Here is a 22,009-nt window from a genome sequence, read left to right on the forward strand (position 1 = left end):
GAACAAAACTGTTTGCAAACTCACTGTCTGAATGTCCACTTTGTATGATTTATTATTGTAACTTAAACAACTATGTCTAAGAGGACAATATGTAATTCATCAACTAGTGATTTCTTACTGCTTATTTTTTTTGAAATTATGTATTATTTCTACCCTTTTTCATTTTTTCTTTTTTCTCTTTAAGTAAAAAATAAATAAAAACAAAAAATAAAAAAATAATGTTAGAAGAAATACCTATATGCCCAAGATTCTCAAACGGATGCTTATATGTATACGAATATATATAATTGAACGCACATATGTATACACAGGTGTAACAGTATATACACTTTTGATGTGATATCATTATCTATTTTCAAATAACCCAAAGATTCTGATTTTGGCATTAATCCACTTTGTAGTCATTCTATACCCGGTCTTTCCCTGTTTCAGAACATCCAGCATGTGTTCTACACATGCTATGTGTTTAAGTAAAAGGTTGAAACTGTGAGACAGCACTAATTCACTAATTCATGTTATATCTGAAAACTAATAATGCTGGGGTTAGAGGGGAATATGTTCTGTTGACAGTTATTAAAAGCTATTGATTTGGGGTTTGGCTTTGTAATCAATCATGTTACACTACGTAGGTCAGTGACAAAATCAGCTTATTGTTCCATCAAATGGGTATTTTATTATTTGTCTGTCTCACAGAACATTTATAAACACCATGTTAATCTTTTATTGAAAAATTTGAACATGATAAAATCTTATCAACAGGAATAAAACAAACAGAGCAAGAACAATAAATCCTTTATTCTATACAGTCTGTCATACAAATTTTACTGATTTCTTGATTTGTTTACATATGTACATTTTCATTTGTTTGGTTTTCCAAATATTAGCTTAATGTAGCAGATATTAATTGAGCACCTATTGCATGCCAATTTCTGAAACTGGCTTTGGAGGAAACAAAATTAATACAAAATAATATCTGTTCTTAGGAGTTTACAATTTCTATAAAGGAAAAGGGAAATGACCAAATATTTATACTATAAAGCAAAATATCTATTTCATAAAATAGAAGCTAAGAAGTATTATGGGTTTCAAAGTTTTCAGGTTATAAGATTGCACTTGACGTGAGTGTTCAGGAGTGAAAAGAACTCTTCCCACCTCTGATCACAAGCCAAGTGGATTGCAAAATACAACTGAAAATAGTTTACAAAGGGTGACTGTGTTCTAGGAATCATATTCTTTCTGGTAAAATCACAATGGGTAACAATTGGGCAAGATGTATTATAAATCTTTAAGAAAATTGTGGGTGTGAATTTTGGCATTAATACTTGAGTCATTACAACATCTGGACAACTAAGGATCCCTGAGGAGGGGCTGATAGGTTTGAGGGGCCGCATTCTTGTCTGGGAGTGCAACTCTGTACAGGAAGACTAATTTGTGAGGTGATGGTGATGAATTTGAGGATGATGCATAAGGACAATGACCTGAGTAAAATGTTATTGCGCTGTCTAGATCAGTGAATATTTGACTCTAAATTTCTGCAGAAGGAGATGTGAGGGTAAAAGGGTTAAAGATAACAGAGATGAGGAGGCAATCATGATTAAATTTAGAACACAAGAAAAATGAGGACAAAGAGGGTTACATAGATCTTGAATAGAGTTGAATACAATTGATGGGAAAAGTGAAAACATAAAAGTGGCCACAATAACCCAGAAGGAAAAATGCATATGAATTTTGGGTTTAGGAAAAGAACTTGCCTGTTAGAAATTAAAAGAAAGATGATTTCTGGTTTGGATTGCACAGTGTAAGAGTCATTGTGAATCTTGAAGCTATGTAACAGATGTAAGCCAGGAGAATGTGATCAATCCAGGCATAATTCATTGAAACACAGTGCTTGGGGTGGAAATAATAACACTGACTTACCAAAAATTAACATGGATCTTAGAAAATACCAACAGTTAAGCATAGATAAATTCATAGCACAAGAGGCGAAAGCTTGTATCTAAAATAATCAGGCAGTATCAGAACATGGAGTAACATATATCAGTGTTTTAATTTCAAGAATAAAAAGGCGACAGACTATATTAAAAAATTATAAAATGATTAAAGAAAGGGAAACTGGAGGAATCTTTGGACATGGCTTCTTGCAGAGAAGTTTTCATTGTTTCTAAGTAAGTATTTGAGATCTTCTTATAAATTGAAGAAAGCAGTAAATAATATCTATGTTCCCTCTGGATTCCTACAGATTGCAGTGTAGTAAGGGGAACTCAATAATAAAACATACAAATATTCAATGAAAGTTTGGAAAATTGTTCTAAGGATGCACAGAATAGAAGAGAGTGATTTGGTGTAAACAGTGAAGACCAGGAATTAAATAGGCAAAAGGAAGAAAGGTTTGGAACTTTGAGACAGAGCAGGGACCTTGACTATATGAAAACAATTGTAGAAACTAAAAAAACAAACAAACAAACAAACAAACAAAAAAAAACCCTCTGTTTCTGAAGTCTCTGAGTGTGTTCAGATACGCTGGAAAGCAGGACAGTGAGTGAGACAGGTAGGGTGATCACTCATTCACTCACCAATGTTTGATTATTAGTGGTGTAATTTGACATAGACAGGGGAGTAGTCGTACCCTGCAGAGACGAGTGACAAGCTTGGAATGGTGGGACGCTAGATCATGCAGGATTTTTGTTGCTTTAAGAATTCATTACCTGTCCATCAGCCTTTGCAAAAGAGAGTGAACTGATATTTGTATTTTAAGAAAAATAAGCTACAATGTGAGAGTGATTGAGGATGGTGGGATTGAATGTAAAGGTTGATAAGTTGTTGAAGTGTTCTTGCAAACATTCATGGTAGCTTGGTTGACATTAGTGACTTTAGAGATGCCAGCAACTAGAGAGATTTGAAATATACTCGAGAGGTAAAAATCAATAAGTTGCAGCAGGAAGTGAAGGGTGGAGAGGCAGAATTCCTAACTTTCTTGCTTCTGCTTCCATAAGTGTTGGTGCCATGCTAGATGGAAGAAATATTGGAGAAGCTGCAGGTATGAATACACCAGTGTAACAAAAAAAAGTTTTAAAATTTTTATTCAATCGTGACACTGAACATTGTCCATTTTTGGCAGAATCTGTTTTAGTTCTATATCTGAGCAACAAAAAGGATCACTTAAATATCTGGCTTAGACTCGGGGTGTGTATCCATGGATTTTGTCTCTCTATGTGCAGCTAATTAGGATGGGGTTTGAATCTATAGCACAGGTCTCATTAGCAGACGCCCAAATCAGCAGTGCTAACCAGGCCAGAAAGATGAAAAGCAATGCATTCATTGTAATGAAGAATACTTTCATGTACAATGTACTATTTTCCAGAACAAATAAATGCAACTGTTATACTAAAATAGAGCTCAACAAATAATTAGTATATAGGAGAGAAGAAATAAAAGTGGGAAAAGCATGTTAAAGAATGTGTCTATTATAGTCCAAAATATATATTCTGCATATTTTTCCTGGAATGTAAACTCTTTTTTTTTTTGTTACACATTGTTCATACATATATTGTCATTTTCATTAATTTACAAAACCCAGTTTTCACCTTTTCAAACAGTATTTTCAACCTAAACTTTGGCTTAAGTGTCCTTCCTTAAGTTGACTGTAATTTTACTCCATAAACCTATTTTTCTCTGCTGCCAATACGTGTGATTAGATGCTGTTTTGCTCTTGATAATTATCTAATTTAGGACCAGGAATGTAGATTGATGGCTACATCAATAGCCTGACAAGGGCGAGGTCATGAATTCAATTTCCAATATCAATAATAACAATAACAGTAATAATAATAATAAAAAACTCTGATTCGTTTATTCCAGTTCATCCTTATTCCTGACCAAGTTTACATGTGGTTTTCCTCATGTGTTACACCTCCATATACAATGTCTAAAAGCTGCATTTTCTAGCCCACTCAAATCTAGAAAAGAACCATTTTATAAACAAGAAACCTGATAGAAAATCTTTCCTTTCATGAACCATTTCCTTCATTTTTTCTCCCCTTTCTTTTTCTCCGACTACAAAGTTAACATGTGCTAAATGTAAAACAAAACAAGAAACAAAATCCAAGAAATAGTAGTAAAGCACAAAGCGAACCCCTAAGCAATACCTACCAGATGGAAAAAAGGCTGGCAGTTTGGGGCATAGATGTTGTCATACAAATATGATACATAATGTTACACATTTTTAGCTAAACAACATATAGTGGACATATTTATACCTTACTATATAAACTTCCAGCCCATTTTTGAAAATGAATTCTTAGCTTTCTGCTCTATTAATAGTCTACTGTGTTAGTTTGGTTTTCTCAGAAGCAGTAATCAATCAAGGATTTTGAGGCAGTACTACATCTGGTTGACGATTCCAGCAATCCTAGCACGGACTTACAGAAGTGAGAAAGAGATGTTAACCAAAGAATAAAGGGCTGTTATTAATCCAGGTCCCACTCTGGAATGAACTGGCTCCAGAAGGGAACTCTGGGTGTCCACACAGGCTTGTCTGGTGCATTCATTATCCCTCAGGGGAAGTAGCCCACGACCCTAGCTGAGTGTTGCTGGTGCAGGGCCGATGGTAATCACATTTTGTGGTAGTAAAGTTTCTGACACTTGTGAGTTACAGTAGGCTTTGGCTCTTGAAGAAATCAGTCACGCAATTACACTGCAGTCCAAAAGTCGGGCTGGGCTTGCTAAGTAGTTTTCTTTTGCTGGGAATCTAAACTGTTCCAGTATTTTTATTATCATTTAAACCACCTCAATTTCTTTACACTTAATGATTTGAATGACTGCCTAATTATTTGGATCATATCCTATATGTACAATTAAAAGTTAACAGAATAAATTAAAGACTGTAATCTTTGGTCATGTTTTGGAATAAACAGATAATATTTATCTTCTTACATGAATGTTTTTATACTATAGTTGAATAACATCATTTAATAAACTATGAATATAAAATAGAAATTTTAAATTATCAAGTTCTTAGAAACACTTGTGTTATTATATTGCTGATCATAACCTTGAGAAAATGTCAGTATTTTGAATCAAAATAAATGTACCTAATGCTTTAGTAGGATTTAAATTTGTCCAGTTTTTTTACTTTAAGATACGGTCATTATTGACTTTTTAAAAAGAATATTTAGTTTCTAAGTCTCAGTAAAGCATTTTAGACTTTACACTAAAAGAACACTTCATAAAAGGGAAATAATAATGAAATCGGACCTTATCTTGATTGAAAATATTTTTTGTGTAGAATGTCATGTGAATAAAATGACATACATGGTAGAGATTGGGAAAGCCACATAATTGGTAAATGATGTCAATGTAGGATATTAAAAAAAAATAGTTTCTTGAAGCCCAAGACATTAGTTTTTTTTTTCCAAGTGCATTCAAAATTGTGGCTAGAAAATTCACCGAAGATATTCAGATGGCAAATGAAGAGGTGTTCTTCATTAGCCTTTAACGACATGCAGATTAAAACCTAAATGACTACTTCAATTTTTAAAAATGACCATGAATGTTACTGACAATGTACAGAAATTGGATCACTCATCCACTGCATATATGGATGTAAAGTGAGAGTCTGAAAAACAATTTAACAGTTTCTTATGAAACTGAACATAAAAGTACCGTAGTACACAGCACTTGCACTTTTGGACATTTATCTCAGAGATATGGAAACCTATGTTCACACAATGTGTACAGAAGTATTTAACACAGCTTTATTTGAAATACATTTGGACTGGAAGCAGTCCAGATGTACTTCAGTGGGTGAAGGGTTACACAAACTAGTGCCTGCATAACAGGCAATACTGCTTCGCAATAAAACAGTATGAACTATTGATCCATACTGCAGCTTGGACGACTCTCCAGCAAGTGATGCTAAGTGAAAAACAGGAAATCTCAAAATGCAGGCATGGTACAATGTCATTAACATACATTCTAAAAATCACAAAATCGTAGAATGGAAAACAGATTAATTGTGCCTAGGAGATTAATTGGGGTGTAGAAAAGACAATGTGTTAGAAAAAGGCCACATGAAAAAGAAAGAAAAAAAAACTATTATTTTTTTTTATTGCAGTGGTGGGTATATGAATCTACAGATGTGATACGATACATAAAAGATCTACATCTATCCATCCAGCCAAGCAAGCATAAAAATGGAACTTTCTCAGTGAACTGTTGCAATATCAGGAGTTTGGTTGTAATATCGTACTGGGGTTTTTGTAATGTGTCTTTGTAGGGGAAGTAGGTAAAGTGTACATAAGGTTTCTGTATTATGATTTATAAAACTATATGTGAATCTAATTACCTCTGAACAAAGATTAGTATTTTTAAATGAACAATATTTTGTCTAGATTATAAACATATATGTAAATACCACTGTTTTCAAATGCCAACTGTATCTGTATTCACCAACAGTTATCTAATTGTCCTAATATTTCATATTCTGAAATAAGTATGACTATCTAAAATCATTTACAAAATAATAAAATGTCAAAGAGATTATTTCATTCAGGGGTTAGTATAATTCACTTTAGGTAAATAAGAATTTTTGATATTTGAGTCATTAAAACATTCTTCCATGGAAGATTCTTTCGTGTACAAGATAAAACACAGAAAAGGAAAAATTGTTACTCATGAAGAGAATATTAAAAGAAGGTACTTAAAATATGTTATTTTATTAAGTCAGCAAAAATATATATTCTTTCTAAACATGATAAATATTGCTTCATTTAGTCATAATAGCATTAGGATGTGGGTACTATCATTACATTTTTACAAGCAAACGAACATAATGCTTGCTGGGTGCCAATAGTGAAATATTTTACATATATTAGCTGATTAGATTACACATCATTCACCTTTATGGATAAGGAAACTGGGTAAAATTATATATGGAAACACTCAGGCATCTCCAAACCTCTGTATGGTCACTATAGCTGGCAAAAAAAAAAAAGGCACAGAGATTTTAAACCCACTATTAAGGTCACACAGCTACTAGGAGTGAATTCATGCTATGAATTGTGATATTTCTGTTATGTTGATGTGTTTTAAATTGTGGGTGTTTGGAGTTAGGTATGTCAGAACTGTTTAAGTCACTTATTTCACAATCAGTTCCTCTTCCTTTCCCCAACTCTACGGAATCAGAACATCTGGGGCCAATACAGTGGAATCATCACCAGTACTAGGAGATTTGCGTTAACAGTAAAATTCAACCTCACTGTATCCCGAAACACAAAAGGTTTTCTGCAAGGTTCAAATGAAACCACTGATATAATTATAAATCATGTGATATTTCATTAATCAACATCAGTATTTTCTTTCATAATTTATCTCCTCTGAAAAAGGGCAGCCTTTTCTCACTCAGTGGTATCTTGTAAACACAGCAAGAAGAGAGTGCTTTACTAATTTCAAAAACAGCTGAAACAGGTATTTTAGATTTGCTAAAGTGAACCATAAAATGTGCACATGAAAGGGTGCCCCGTACAGCCAAAACAGACCCTGGTGAGACAGACCTGTGATTCCTCAGTGTACTTCCAGTCACAGGCAGTCACCTACCATTGAGGTGTGAACTGATAGAATGAGGTATTTGAAAACACGCTGAAAATAATAAATGGCATGGTGTATAAATATGTGTGCAAACTTGGGCTGGAAATAAGATTATTAAAGAAAGTGGCAGTAGTTCAAAAGTGCTTATTTCCAAACAGCCCATTTTTGATGCAACAGACATCATAATTTTCATCTTTATTCTCTTTCTCTAGCGCTAACAACCATATCAATAAAAATTAGTGCTCATTAATGCTTATATATTCTATAAATTATCTAAGTGCTTGCACAGTTGATATTATTTGAGTTTGCTGACAATCCTATGAAACACCATATTACAACTGTTGGAGAGAAAACTCTTACGGAGAGAAAACTGAGTTGTAAAAGCATTAAATGAGTTGATTACATTTATATAATGTAGAACTCATTAAACGAGTTAGTTCTATAATGAGAAAGTGGTAGAGGAAGTGTGAACAGAGATGGTGGGGGAAGAACTTGTTTAAAGTAAAATTTTACTATGATACTATAATAGTAAAGTAAAATTTTATTATAAAGTAAATTTATTCTAGGCTAAGCTACATCTTGTGAATTCACATCACACAGGAGGGAGAAGGTAGACAGGGAAGACACTGAAAAACAAATAAGTGAAATCAGGAGAAGTCTTTATTAAAATACTTGCAAATAGGCTTATTGCAAAGTTTTTCAAATTCATGTGATTTAAGTACTTCATTTTCTGGAATATGGGTTTCTATCAAATGATTTGCTTATGAACTTTCCCTTTCTTCCTCCTCCCACTAATGGAAAGGCTCATTAGATTGGTTTCATTGCATTGTCCATACCAACCCACAGTGCCCTCCTCTCCGTGACTGCGTTATGCTTCTGTTCTACAGCTTCCACTGCTCCCTGGGGCGTTTGCATATAATCTGGCAGCTTGGCATTTCTCTCATGCTATCTCCACATTCTGTACCTGGGGTGTAATATGGGCCTAACTTTGGGAAAAACTAAAGAATGATTGTAGTCTTTGAAATCCCCTCTCTCTCCTCTTACCACATTTCTTACTCCTTGGTCCCTAACATTAGATCTCAGTACTTTTCACCTACTTTTTGTCATTGGGACACTCTGAGCTGAGAAAAGTTACTATATGAAATAAGTAACTGCACTGTTTATTTAAAAGAGTGTTTGTACCTTGAAAGAAATCTTAAATGGAGAAGGCCATGCTTAATTTGACGGACAGAGCAGGTGAGTAACTGCAGGCCCTAGTGGAGATGGATGATTCAGAATAGAAACTGACTGTTTTCAGGTATCATGGCATTGCAATGGCCTTTGAATGCACATGCAATTCAACCTCAGTCTTCTATTATCAAAACCTAACTTAATGAAAAAGAGAGAGGCATGTTTATGTCATTAAAGTTTGTTAACAGACAAAAATGAGTACTGTCTTTTCATTTACTTAACAATGAATTATTGTGTGGTTGCCACATATTAATGCTGTACCATTCTTTTATTTAATTGGCCTGTTGAATTGTGTTAATTTTGAAAATTAAAGCATAATTCAAAGCAGAAGTGAATTAAAGCAAAATTAATAGTCATCTGTTTATCACTGTTTCCAATTTTGAAAATAATTTTCAGTTTTAATTTTGTTTGATCCATTTATACCTAATACATACTCAGAAGTAAATTACTCAGAAGTAAATATCTTGTCAGTGTTATAATTTTGTTTCATAATTCAAATTGTCATAAAACTCAAAATATTTGCATGTCTAAGTATTCTAGATTTTAAGGTTAGGGGATGATTGGTTCTCAAGAAACATATACTGAGACAAAGTCTAGAGAGAATCTAACAATTAGAATTCAGTGAAGTTCATATGTTTCCACTAAGATAAAATTAAGCTTGATACCCTAACACAGTACATTGCAATTGAATAAAGATTCCAAAAATTATTACTCTCATCTATAATTCTGTCCTGTAACACAAAATATATATAAAGTGCAATAATTTTGCTTGCAAAGATATTAACATTTGCTCCTTTATTAAGAAATATGATCAATTTCTGTTAAATTAAGAAGAGCCAGAAAACACGGTTGTAATGATTAAATCCTTCTTCAGTTGGATATCTTCTCATTTTTCTCAGTAAACGGATCTTCTGTCAGGAGGTTTCACAGGAGAAAGATAAAAGCTTTTCATATTGACTGTTCTAAATATACCTCTGAATCCTGGAATAATTCAGCAATAATTCATTCTATAATCTCCATATAACCCAGAGTTATAACTTACCACCATACTATAGGGATTATGGGAATACGAAAGACACATCCAGTTCTTGGAGGAGGCTCTATAATTTCATTTGAAAAGCAAATATAAGAGCCTTAATTTGACTGCTACACTAAAATGGTTTATGAAGAATCAGCAATGATTTAACACTTAAGCAGCTGCCTGGGAGTTGGTTTTCAAACAGAAAATTGGGTCTGTTGATACTAACTGTATCTGCATTTCCAAAGGTTCATGGATTTATTTAAATCCAATTGTAAAGATTAAGAAAAAATAAGCTAAATAGGCAGTAGGGAAACGATGATAAGCAAGTTAATTTTTAATATCTTGTCTAACTTTGATTCACACAAATCTTTGCCTAGAGTATTATTCGATTCCTTCAGAAGACTCAGATTGAGTTTAATGTGTTTGAGATATGTGATTAGCACCATCAAACTACAATTATTGTCCATATCATGCAGAAGCACACAATTACTAAATTGACTCATATTCCTTAGATCATATTTGTTATATTCCATAAGATTTTAGTGTCTACTTGTTCAACACAATTTTATAAATAAGCTCACAAAGAATATAAAAGTCATTGTATTTCTTAGTGGGTTAATTGTGCTCGCTCTGGTGTTGAGTTTCTTAAACCTTCTTAAAACTCTGAGGAATGATGGCATTTTCATTTTAAATCGAAAATCTAATTGTCATTCTAACTATCTTTACTTCTCACTTTTTTGCTTATTGACAGTAGAAATTTCCCCAAAACACTAATAGAATGTTTAACATAATTTCATTTATTGAAAAAAAAAGTCCAAGGGAAAATAACATACAGCTATCTCAAACTATTTAGCAGAAGGAAATTATCAAAAGGGAAATTAAGTTAAATCTAAACTTTGAGATCTCAAATGTAACTAATATTCCATATAAATGCAACACAATTTATGTTTGATTAAACTTATACATCTAAATATACTGGTGAGGATTAAGAAATAAAAGTGATATCCTGGAAATACAGGACAACAATTAAATCCATATGGAAACAAACTGAAACTAACAAACTAATCCCTATTTCATAGAATTTTCCAACATTTTATTGAAAAATAAGAGTACATTTCAGCTCGACTCATGGAAAATTAGTACAGTTGAAATTAAATTCAATCATTTGTAAATATCCCCTTAAGAAACTATTTCAAATTCTACCCAGAGTTTAACCGCTGCCCTACTCCAAATTTGAATTCCATCTCTTTAATTTCAATATAGTCAGCATGGACTCAGGGTAGTGAAATCACTACTCAGAATTTACTAAGCTTTAAATTAAAATATGTCAATAAAGTAATCCATATAAAAGTTTATGGATTGTTTCTCTCTCTCTCATCTTTGTTTCTAAGTAGACATGGACATATGATGGGTTAATCCTGAATTGACATATTAACATTAAGATTTCAAGCTTTGAAGTCTTTCTCTTTTACATAATAACAACATACATGTTTGCTTATACATATTATGGATATTCAGCGAAGACTTTTTATTTTAGACTTGAAAAATTCTGATCATTTTGTTGTAGTTTTCTCTTAAGTCAAAGTAGAAAATGCCAGACGTTGCTTTTAAAAATAAGCATTAAGAAAACTAATTAAACTGTTTAGCCACAAAGGGAACATTGTAGGAAAAGGAATAGCTTGGGATTGAACCCTATGATTTTATTGTTTTCACAGAAAATGCAATAACTCCTCATTGACATCAACTACCCAGTTGCAAGAAGAGTAAACCTTCTGCTTTGTTGAGACACAGATGAATTGATTAGTAAGAAGCAGTCACCAACCAGGAAGCAATTGTATTTGGGGAGGCATTGGAACATTTTTCCAGTTTAAGTATCTGTGGAGTGGCCCTCATCTTTGAAAGGCACATTAAAAAAGTTTTTGATACAGAATGTGCATTCAAAAGAATCCTTTGTAATCAGTCTATCAAAATTGGATTAGTCTTTCACCATCTTTAAAATCACTGATCAAAACAGACAAAATAGGTCATGGAGAATACCACAGCCAGTTTCATAGCCTTAAGTGCAGAACTACATGAATTAATTTTTCTTAAAACTACACATTTTATTGACAGATTAATTTTATTATAAAGTCTTTAAAATAAAAATGCATGTTTGGTGAAAAGTTAGTACACTTGTAATTTGTATTTCATCATATTTTAAAATATAAAAGTAAAGAATATTATTGTTTTTGTTATTACATGATATAACTGATCATGTGGGTTCTAACTGTAAGGATTATGAATTATAATCATTGCCATGCCAAAGTCAATTCTGTGATATGTGTGAAATAAAATATTATCAGTTGCAGTGTCAACTGTATGCCTTGGGACATACCATGCATATTTCAATTCTCTTAGAGAAAATTTAATGGTAAGCCAAACTTCTGACCTGTTAAGTACAGTGACCACAGAACATTTTAAACCAGGGATACATCGTGTAATAAATTTTGTGATGGAACTAAAACCATAGGTACCAAGATAAAAGAAAGAAAAGTAAATGAGGGTAGTATGCATGAACACCTAAGAGACAATTTGAATTTTTAGAAAAAAAAAAAAAAAACAGAATAAATACTGCCTTGATGATGAGCAGCTAATATGAATCTTAAAAATACGGTATGATAAACTTTATGTCTGTTTAGGATTAATGAAAAGTAGTAATTTTAGGTATTGTTTGGCACTTCTGGAAAATTCAGTAAATTTTATCATATTTAAAATGCCATTAGTTTTACGACTCATTTTATACATTACATAGAAATGTTGCCAATTGCAATTAAAACAAGCCCAATTGCAGACGTGATAAAGTGTAGAAAAGCAAACATTTCTGAATTGATGAAACAGAATAATGTTCCTAATTAATTGAGATCAGTTACTGGCAGTAGGAAATTACACAGTATGTCTTTCTTCCCAGAAATTTGAAACTTCATTGCCTGACACCTCTCTATAAAATAACAACAATGAAAACATTGGCACCAATTATACTTTAAATACATTATCAAAATGGGAAAGGGATAATATGTTGTCGAATCCAACTCATAATAAATACAAAAATATTAATAAAAGGAAGGCAGTTGCTAAACAGAAGTTCATTATTATTACTAATATTAAAGAGGCTACTTAGAATAATTTACATTTCATTTATCCCAATCATTTAAAAATTTCTGCATTTGTATCATTTACTTTCAATGGAACAACTGAATATTTGATCGGAAGTGACCCAACACTGACTCTTTGTCTATTAGTTTACATAATAAACCAGAATTCACTTTAGATATACATTTTAATTTATTATGATTTCAATAAATCTGATCTCTTTGCATTTCTGAGTACTCCTTTGTTCTTCTCAAGCATCTGCAATTTCTTAAAAATCTAATTAAAATTAATTTTGAAGTACCAGCCAGTTCTCATGAATTTCAGAAGTGTGTGTATTCTTGCTATGTGAGAGTTTAAAAAAGATTTTAGTATTTTATAAGTGCTTCATGGTATAATTGAAACTTTCATTTGTAGCACTTTCTTTGTTCAGAATTAGTTAAAAGTAAAGGTAATTTGGTTGTAATCCTCTAAAGGATATGGATGGAGATATATATATATATATATATATATATATATATATATATATATATTCAAATATTCTGAATTTAAATTTTTGTTTGTTTTTAACTTCTTTTTTTGCAAAAGCCTCTCTCAAATCAACTTAAAGATACTTAAAAGAAGGCAATGAGCTATGCTTCTTTTTCGATTTAAAAGTTTTATTTGTATTATTGACAGTAATAATGCAGTAAAACAATGATTTGCTAAGTGGTGAGAGTGAAGAGAAGCGGTTAGCTGCTATAAAAAAGAAGTCATGGTGAATGTAATTTAACAAATATTAAGCTAAGTGTCCCCAGATAACCTTTATTTGAATCTCTTTGGTTTGATAAAAATATATGAAGGGCTAGAATTTTGAAAAAAACTTTCAATATGCCTAATTCATTCAAGTAAATTAAGAAACTTACTTGTTTATTCTATTTAAGGGTTGATTTAGAGCTCAATTATATCACTACCTAAATATTCTAATGTGTTTCCCCTAAACTGACTATGAAAATATGAAATATGCCAAATTCATATTTTACCTACAAAGGTTTAATACTTTTTAACATGTGTTACAAATATGGGAGACTGCATCAGGGCGTTGTTACTACAAATCTCTTACTGCATACTTAAAGAGTGTGTGTATGGAGCACTGATGATTAATTATGATAACACAACCAATAAATTGCATAACTAATCTCACTTTAGTGGGAAGTGAAGATTGCCCAACAAACACACGTACCGCTTGTCATACCTTACCTGGAAAGAGGCTTTATTGAACATAGCTGTAAAATTATATTTTAAGTTGAATTACTGAATTTGCACAAACATTTCTACAGATTTCTTTTAAAAATCAAGCTTTTTCATTTTCACTACATTTTGTTGTGCTTTTTATATTAATATTTGCAAATGTTATAATTTAATACTTATATCCCAATTGCTTGCATAATCCGTTTTTCTAATCCTGGGATGTTTAAATAACACATAATAGTAATAGTCTTCTTTAGACAAGTCTTTTTTAAATGAAGTTAAAAGCTGAGATAATTTAAGGAAAAAGATCTCCAAATTTTCATAACCAATAGGTTTAAGTGAAATTTACAATGCATTGGAAAACTGGCTGGTTAAAGATATGATTTGTCCTCAGGTAGCTCAAAATCATTTTTACAGGTTTTTGTTTTTTTGTAAAAGTGTTTTGTTTATCTTGATAAAATAATAAAATAATATTTCACAATTTGCACAGAGTCTGACTATAGGGCAGAGGCATATATCCCTCAGTGTTTAGAATAAAGCCAGATTATTCAGGCCCAGTTCCGCTGTAGAGTTTGTACGCACTGCAATCACAAACATTTTCTAGTTCCCTCTAAAGCTAGGGCCAATTTCATTTCAGATGGAGATTACAGTAAAAAAATTACTTTTGTGTTTTACCACCTTCTGCGCTAAGTATTATCTTAACAACTTTTTGCTCTGGTTGACCCATTTAGTAACCTGGAAGAAAAAGTCTCGCTCCCATGTCTGGTCTCAGTGGAAGTTATTCTTTAATGGACAATAAGCCGGAAGGCCATGGCTGTCTAGGAGGTTAAAGAACAAACATCTTGTCTGCATGGGCTTACGCAGCAGCTCCGGACCTTTCTTCTTCAGAAGCGGCTTGGTTGTCTTGCCTGTGATTTGCACATTTAGGCTCTGTAGTTTGTTTACAAAATAGTTTTACACAAACCACTCTAAGCAGTGCAAGCTTCTGAGTTGAAAATTATTTCAGGCTTGTTTCATTGAAGGCACTTGGTTTCCATGGCAATTTATAAAAGATGGTGGTTTGGTTTCTTCATTGGAACAGATGACATAGTTTGGGTGTTCAAGTGGCCGCAAGCAACTCCGATAAGCCTGTGTAATATGTAAGCCCAGGTTTACCGCCCTGGAGAGTGGGTGCATGCAGAGAGAGACAGCATACAGTTACCTAGCTTAGCCATGGAAGGAGAAACTAATAATAAGTATGCGGTGGGGATCAGGTGGGGAGGAACAGAAATGCTTTAAATAATTCTGAGTTCCGGTATTTTCAAGGAAGGCTAACAGCCAAAGGTAAAAGGGCCTACATTTATTTAATTCTCTACGTAAAACCTTCTTGAAAGGAAAATAAATGCCAGCTCTTCATGTACCCTGTTTACAGTGAGGTTTTTGTTGGCAGGCCATTAGGTTTCCATGGTAACAAGCAAACTATTCATTTGAAACAAAACCAGCCATGACTTTGTGCTTTGACAAGGATTTCTATAGCTCTTTTTTTTTTTTTTTTCCCAGAGTTCAACCAGATGACGCTGTAATCATTTTAGCCACTAAAGCACCTGAAGGTCTCTTCTCTACTCATATCAAGGTTATCTTTTATATGTAGTTTGGAATAAGTTATACTTCCATCATGTCTTTTTATCCCCAGTGCTTAAAAAATTTTGTTTTTTATTATTTTACGTTTCAGTCAGTAGTCAGTGGAGGAATCTTTGGTAGTTTGTTTTTTGTTTTTTTGTTTTTTTTCATGTCCATTTACAAAGACTCTTTCATCATGCCAGTGCCAGGTGAATCTTTTATAGCCTCTGCCAGGATAAGGTCACCTTCGAGGACTTAAGATAGAGATGAGGACGATAACTGGAAAAAGCCATATATGAACTAAAATCCCAACAGCACCATCAACGGAATCTAGACAGAAAGAAAATAAAACCAAAAATACAAAGGAGAATAAGAATGCCATGTAGCTTTTACTGTCGCTTTGGAGATTAAATCAAAAAACAAATTTTTAAAAAAGGGAAACATTTTTAGGGCATTTTTAATCAGGTTTATTTATAAGGCCCAGGAAAGCAAAATAATTGCCATTTGAAAAAGAATTGTCTACTTTAAACTGAAATAATATATTATAAACACTTGTTCCGAACATGTTCACTAGGGTTTGTGGTTGAGTTCAACTCAAAACTTCGCTTGCTCTGTGAGAGCACAGACAGGAGGCACACCCAGAAATCCAAAGAGGAATTTGAACTTTCAAGCCTCCAGAAATATTTAAGCTTCACTAGAAGGGAAAAAAAAAAAAAAAAAAAAAAAAAAACAAAACTGCTCTTGATGTAAACTAGAAAGGGATGATTAAGGTTAAGGCTAGAGAATTTCACTGTCACAGTGGACATGAGTGTTTAGATAATCCATTCATTACTTTATGCTAAGTTATTTAGTTTTGCATTGTTAAGTCCCATATAACTAAAAAACCTTTTTCCACCAACATGTCTTGAGTTTTCTCTTGCAGTTAATACTTCAGTTAAAGTTTCTACTCTAGGAAATGAATCAAAGAACATATAACTTACCAGGGGGACTAACAAAAGCTTACTTGATAATCTTTAAGTTGCCTAATGGTACAAAATGATTCTCAGCTAGGAGTACACTGTGCTTTGAAAATAGTGATGCAGTCCAAGCACTCAGCGCCTTGGTCCTGCTCCTCTGCACTAACCAGAGAGGCCTGGAAGCCTGAGTTTGGCTTTCAAGCTTGTCTACTCAGAATTTAACAACAATTTAACATTTATCAAGCAATTGAGCTCCATCAAAACGAACTTAATTACATGATAATTTAAAGGAGACTAATATAAAAGAATAGCTTCTCAACCATATAGCCAATTTTTGTTTCTCTGATTTATAGAGGTAAAATAGAAAGATCGCCAATACATAAATTTCTCTAGATTTACCAGTTTAAGGAAAGAAACTGATTATGAAATGTTTGATAGTGTAACAGTGGACTTCTGATGGCTTTTGCTGTCATTTCCTATCATTTTTGTTTTCTCTGCATGGGAGTGATATGTTCATTTAGAAAATTTAATTTAACTTGTAGAATTTAATTTATGATCTTCAGTGATTAAAACGAGAAAATGTTAAATTTCTGTAGAAAGCATAACAATCTGCCAGTGACAAGTTTTATTGCCAGCGATTCATGTTGTGATATTCAAAAGAAATCCCATTTTTCTCAGAGGTGAGTGCTTGTGTTTTGATACCTCAAACAGACCTGTGTGTAGCTGACATTTTTTTAACATACAATCAGTAAGATCCAGGGAGGTTTTACTAAATGTGTACTTCAAATGCTAGGCATAACACTGAGAAACTATGAACAAAATGGCTCATTGTTATACACAATCTTAGTTTTTGTCTTCTCACAATGACAAAGAATGGTGTCAAATTGGTTCATACGAGCAATCACTGGATAGTTGTGTGAATCTGACTTTTAACATCTAGACAGACATAATTTCTCACCAAATATACCATTAACAAAGACTTTGATTTGCTCTGGACCTATACTAGGCGAAGTTTCATGCTTTTGTATATGCTAAATTATTGATGAGTTATTTGTATGATAAGCAATCTCATCTTGATTGCTTCCTATTCCCCGTGATCACATAATTAAAGATGCCAGATGGGCCTGAGAAAATACTTCTGGAGAACTTTTTAATGGGAAAAACTTTAAATATAGGGTTCAAATATGTAATATGGAGAGCAAGATTTGAGAAGCTGCTCTACACATAATTTTAATGTTTTTGTGTTGTTCATCTTTTTCTATGGACTGCATGTATTAAAAAGTAGAGCTGTGTTGAAAAAATAAAATTTAAAGGTATCATTAAATTCTAATCTTCAAGCCAGTATGAAGACTGAAAACCTAATTAATGAATTTAATTAAAGATACAATGTAGATAGAAAAAAAGTAGGGCTATTCTATTACTATATTTATATGCATATGTATTTACTAGTTTTTTTCAATGCTATTAAAATGGTTGGTAAAAATTAGATGTAGGAAATACAGGTTTTAATTTTTTAGGGAAAAAAATTGTGTATGACGCAAGTATATCGGTTTGTCAAATATTTTAGTGAAAGCTTTAAAAATTTTTGAAATTAAAATGTTTTCTTATTTAAAAATAAGTATATAGCTATATGTATAAATAAACTCTCCTTATGTGAGTCCAAATATGACTACCCACAATGGAACTTAATGCTTTGAATTAAAAATACCTTTAAAACTTTCAGATCTTAGGTAGAAGAAATTTCTCAATAAAAAAATCTAAAAATAAATTTCTTTATTTGAATTAAAACATATTAATTTAATAGCAGTTAAAAGAGTCATTAAACCAATCACAGGAAAAGACACTCACTCTTAGTTGTTAGGTCTTGTTTTGCACATTCTCCTTCTGCGATGGATACATCATCAATGGCAATATCCCCTTCTATTCCAGGACCGCGAATACCTTCAAAAATGAGCTATAAATATGAATGAAACAAACCTTACTGTCAAGCTTTGATTTATAGATCAATTTCCACCAATACATTTTGAGAAAAATATAAACTTGTCTCTAATCCTAACATTTTTGTTCTTGAACAGTTTCCAACTTGTTAATCACAAAAAAATAGTTTCTTAAAGCCAATAATGGTATCAATGCAGTGTAATAGTGTTCATATCAAAATCTGTGTTGGTTTTATACTAAAGCTAAATTTAAATGAATAGTACAAAAAAACAACAAATCCTCTTACTTTCAATTTTCAGGAATAAGAAAAAAGTCTTATTGAAGGAGTATTTTTCTGAAGTATATTACTTCTAATTTCCTCTAACATTTTCCATATTAGTTTTCCAGATACATTTTAAGGCATGAATCCACTCTGGTTTCTTTACTACACTACACTATAAAGTTTATTAAAAACTAGAACAAAAGTTGATGATATCTGAAATAGTTTGATCTATTGCAAACAGATTGATGAGCTTCCTAATATTTCCTATGTAATTCCTTACGAGTTTTTCATGAAATCTGTCTTTTAATATTCTACTTTGAAAGCTTGATGATATTTATTTCTTTATTTTGAATACCTATGGTAAAATCTTAGACCTTCCAGTGTGTACAGCAGAGGTGTACACTGAGGTGTACACATGAGTGTTTAAAGAATAAGTGAACTGACTCAGTTTGCCTATATTACTAAATTCTGGATCTAATAATAAGCATAATTGGAAATTTCTTTAATATTTAAATTTAAAGAAGATTGTTTTAAAATTTTCTCAAAATCCCCTAGAAGGGAAAATGTATATTATCATAATATATTTTTTACATGTACAAAAATATCACATGGAAATCCAATATTTTGTAAAACTAAATGCACCAATAAAACCTATAAAAATAATGCATTTAATATTCAAAACCAATATATTAGTGCAGTGGGTTATATTTTCCAAGAAATCACTAATTAAAATATCTAGTTTGGTGCTCCAAGGGAAAAAAATAATAACTCATTCTAACATCAAGCTGACATGTGAATATTAACATTTCTATCTACAAATTTGTATGTTTATTTTTATCAGCACCAAATGTTTTGATTTTGTTGCTCCTTAACAGCAAATTTGAGGTGATCTTCATAGCACTTAGGTTAATTTTGAAATATTCATCTAGTTTTCTTTGATATGCAATCATAATTTTATCAATGAAAATCTCCAACTGGTAGACAAAGTTATTTGCTTTCAACTTTTGCCACGAATTTCTGTCCGCAATTTAGATGCACTGCAGAAGACATAAATTTTTACAATTTAATAGAAAAAAACATTTTGAGAAGTTTTTACTAATAGATTTAACTTGTATAGGTCTTCCAGTACACACACCTCTGTTGAGATAAACATGTTACAAAGATATCCAAAACCACCTTTTTGAAAAAAGCTCCAAATATCTTACTCATGAAGTCAAAAGCAAATGACCTGCTAGAGTTCAAACATTTAGAAACAAGTTAGCAGCTTAGAATTCTCAGCTCTTGGGTAGAATGGCCATGAAGGAATGTTTTGGTACCTAGAAATAACTGTTTGCATTGGAGCTAGGGTGGTATCTGGGAAGATACTGGGAAATAACTTTTAAAAACAGTTTTTCAGCCTTTTGGGTACATTTTCCCTTTTTGATATGGGCCTCTTATCCAACACGAATCAGTATTACAGTAAACCAGCTGTTCTGCCACTACGCCTTTATTTCAGTCATTGGATGCTGACTCCTGTCTTCTGAAGGCAACATCGTGCATGAAATAGTGTCTACCACAGCTGCTTGGAACACTGATTCATAATGAGAATCAGCCTGGTCCGTACATGTTTCCCCTGCTTTGTCACAAGACTATTTTGTTACTGGATAAACTTGGGTACTGTCTTCAGTGTACGTTTTTTACTGTGTGAAGATATTTTAACTGATCAAATGAAATGGAATGTAGAATTCTGCCTGCCAATTTTTAATACTAGAGCAAAGGAGGAATGAGAAGGAAATTTTGGTATAGTAGTGGGTAAACCTCTTCAATTACCCAGAATTTAAATTTTAAAAGGAGTGGGAAGGGAAAGGGAATACATTTTGCTCCGTGTGACACAAGATTAGTAATGTAACCATTGAAAGATAAGAAGGTCACATTCTCAGATGCTGTGCGTGAGGCTGGGACTGTGAGATCCAGTTGAAGAGTCTGTAAGAATGAATTAAAATCACCTGCACTTTCACCTGAAATTCACACAAGTGAAGCTGAAGGCGAAATTCTTGCATTGGGAAAGCTGCTTAGAAACACAAAGAGTCTTGAAAGAACAAGGATTTACTTTATCTATGTAAAATGAATAACTGTAAAATTGAATTCGTATTTAAAGTACAGAATAACTTTTAAGTAGTAAGCTCTTGTGAACTGCAGGCACGAGACAATATGAAATGATAAATTTTGAAAAAAAATCAAAATTAAAATTTATAAATCACCAAAATCATGCCTGAACTTTCCACAGCTGCTTTGTTTTGCAAGCCACGTTTCAATTAAAATGGTCCTGCCATTGCTCGAAGTGCTCTAATGCTTCTGTGACAATCTGTAAAGCCTGCTTTTTCTGTGCAAGTCCTTTCTCTTCTTTATTTTTTCCTACTTCCCTGTGCAGTTGGGTCAAAATCACACGGTTGGATCTAGGCTTGTGTTAAAGACATAAGTCCTGAAGCTGGGAGTTGTAAAGAGCAGCGACTTCTATGGCTTAAGTAAGAGGGAGTGTTGGAGGGGTGGGTGTTGTCTGTGGGTTTCAGTAGGTCTGCTGAGTGTCTGATGGGAAGGTGTCCACTGTCAAGTGTAGTTTACAATGGACTTGCTGAGTGTGATGGCACAAGCCTATAATCGCAGCCCTGGGAGACTGAGGCAGGAGGATGGCTATGAGTTTGAGGACAGCCTGTGCTACACAGAGAGATCCTGACTACAACAAAGAAACAAACAAACAAACCACAAAAACAAATAAGCAAACAAACAAAAAACCAATAGACTCATGAATGACCTCAGAACTGAGATAGAGGGATAATTCTTGGCATTATGAGGCTAATTTCAGAAATAAAACACTCAAGTTATTAAATTTAGAGAACATGCCTTAGTCAGACTTTCATCTCTTTATAAAAATAAGTTTTGTTGACAAACTTGCCTCGCATAACAAAAAACTGTAACAGTTCAGTAAGGCATGATATATTTCACCTTGGAAAGTGTAGTCTGTATTCAGTGAAAAAACTGAATCGTGTTCAATTTAAGAAAAGCTCTTACTTAAAAAATTAAATT

At 32.7% G+C, this 22,009-nt stretch overlaps 1 protein-coding gene across 2 annotated transcripts in view; it reads right to left on the minus strand.

Annotated features, from left to right (window-relative positions):
- The window catches only part of Mdga2 (MAM domain containing glycosylphosphatidylinositol anchor 2), an 839,948-nt gene that overhangs the window by 80,337 nt on the left and 737,602 nt on the right, over positions 1–22,009 (minus strand). The window contains exons 16-17 of one of the 2 annotated variants that reach the window (XM_063247137.1): positions 18,595–18,700; positions 9,578–16,120 (exon numbers count right to left, since the gene is read on the minus strand). In XM_063247137.1, the coding sequence (XP_063103207.1) occupies positions 16,032–16,120; positions 18,595–18,700 (195 nt within the window). In that variant the 3' untranslated portion in view covers positions 9,578–16,031. Of the gene's footprint in view, positions 1–9,577; positions 16,121–18,594; positions 18,701–22,009 lie in introns of those variants that run through there. The other variant, XM_063247142.1, reaches the window with a different exon arrangement.

Source organism: Cavia porcellus, unplaced genomic scaffold (assembly GCF_034190915.1).
Source record: "Cavia porcellus strain 051 isolate PalLab524CR breed Dunkin Hartley unplaced genomic scaffold, mCavPor4.1 scaffold_1, whole genome shotgun sequence".
In the NCBI taxonomy this organism is placed as follows: Eukaryota; Metazoa; Chordata; class Mammalia; order Rodentia; family Caviidae; genus Cavia; species Cavia porcellus.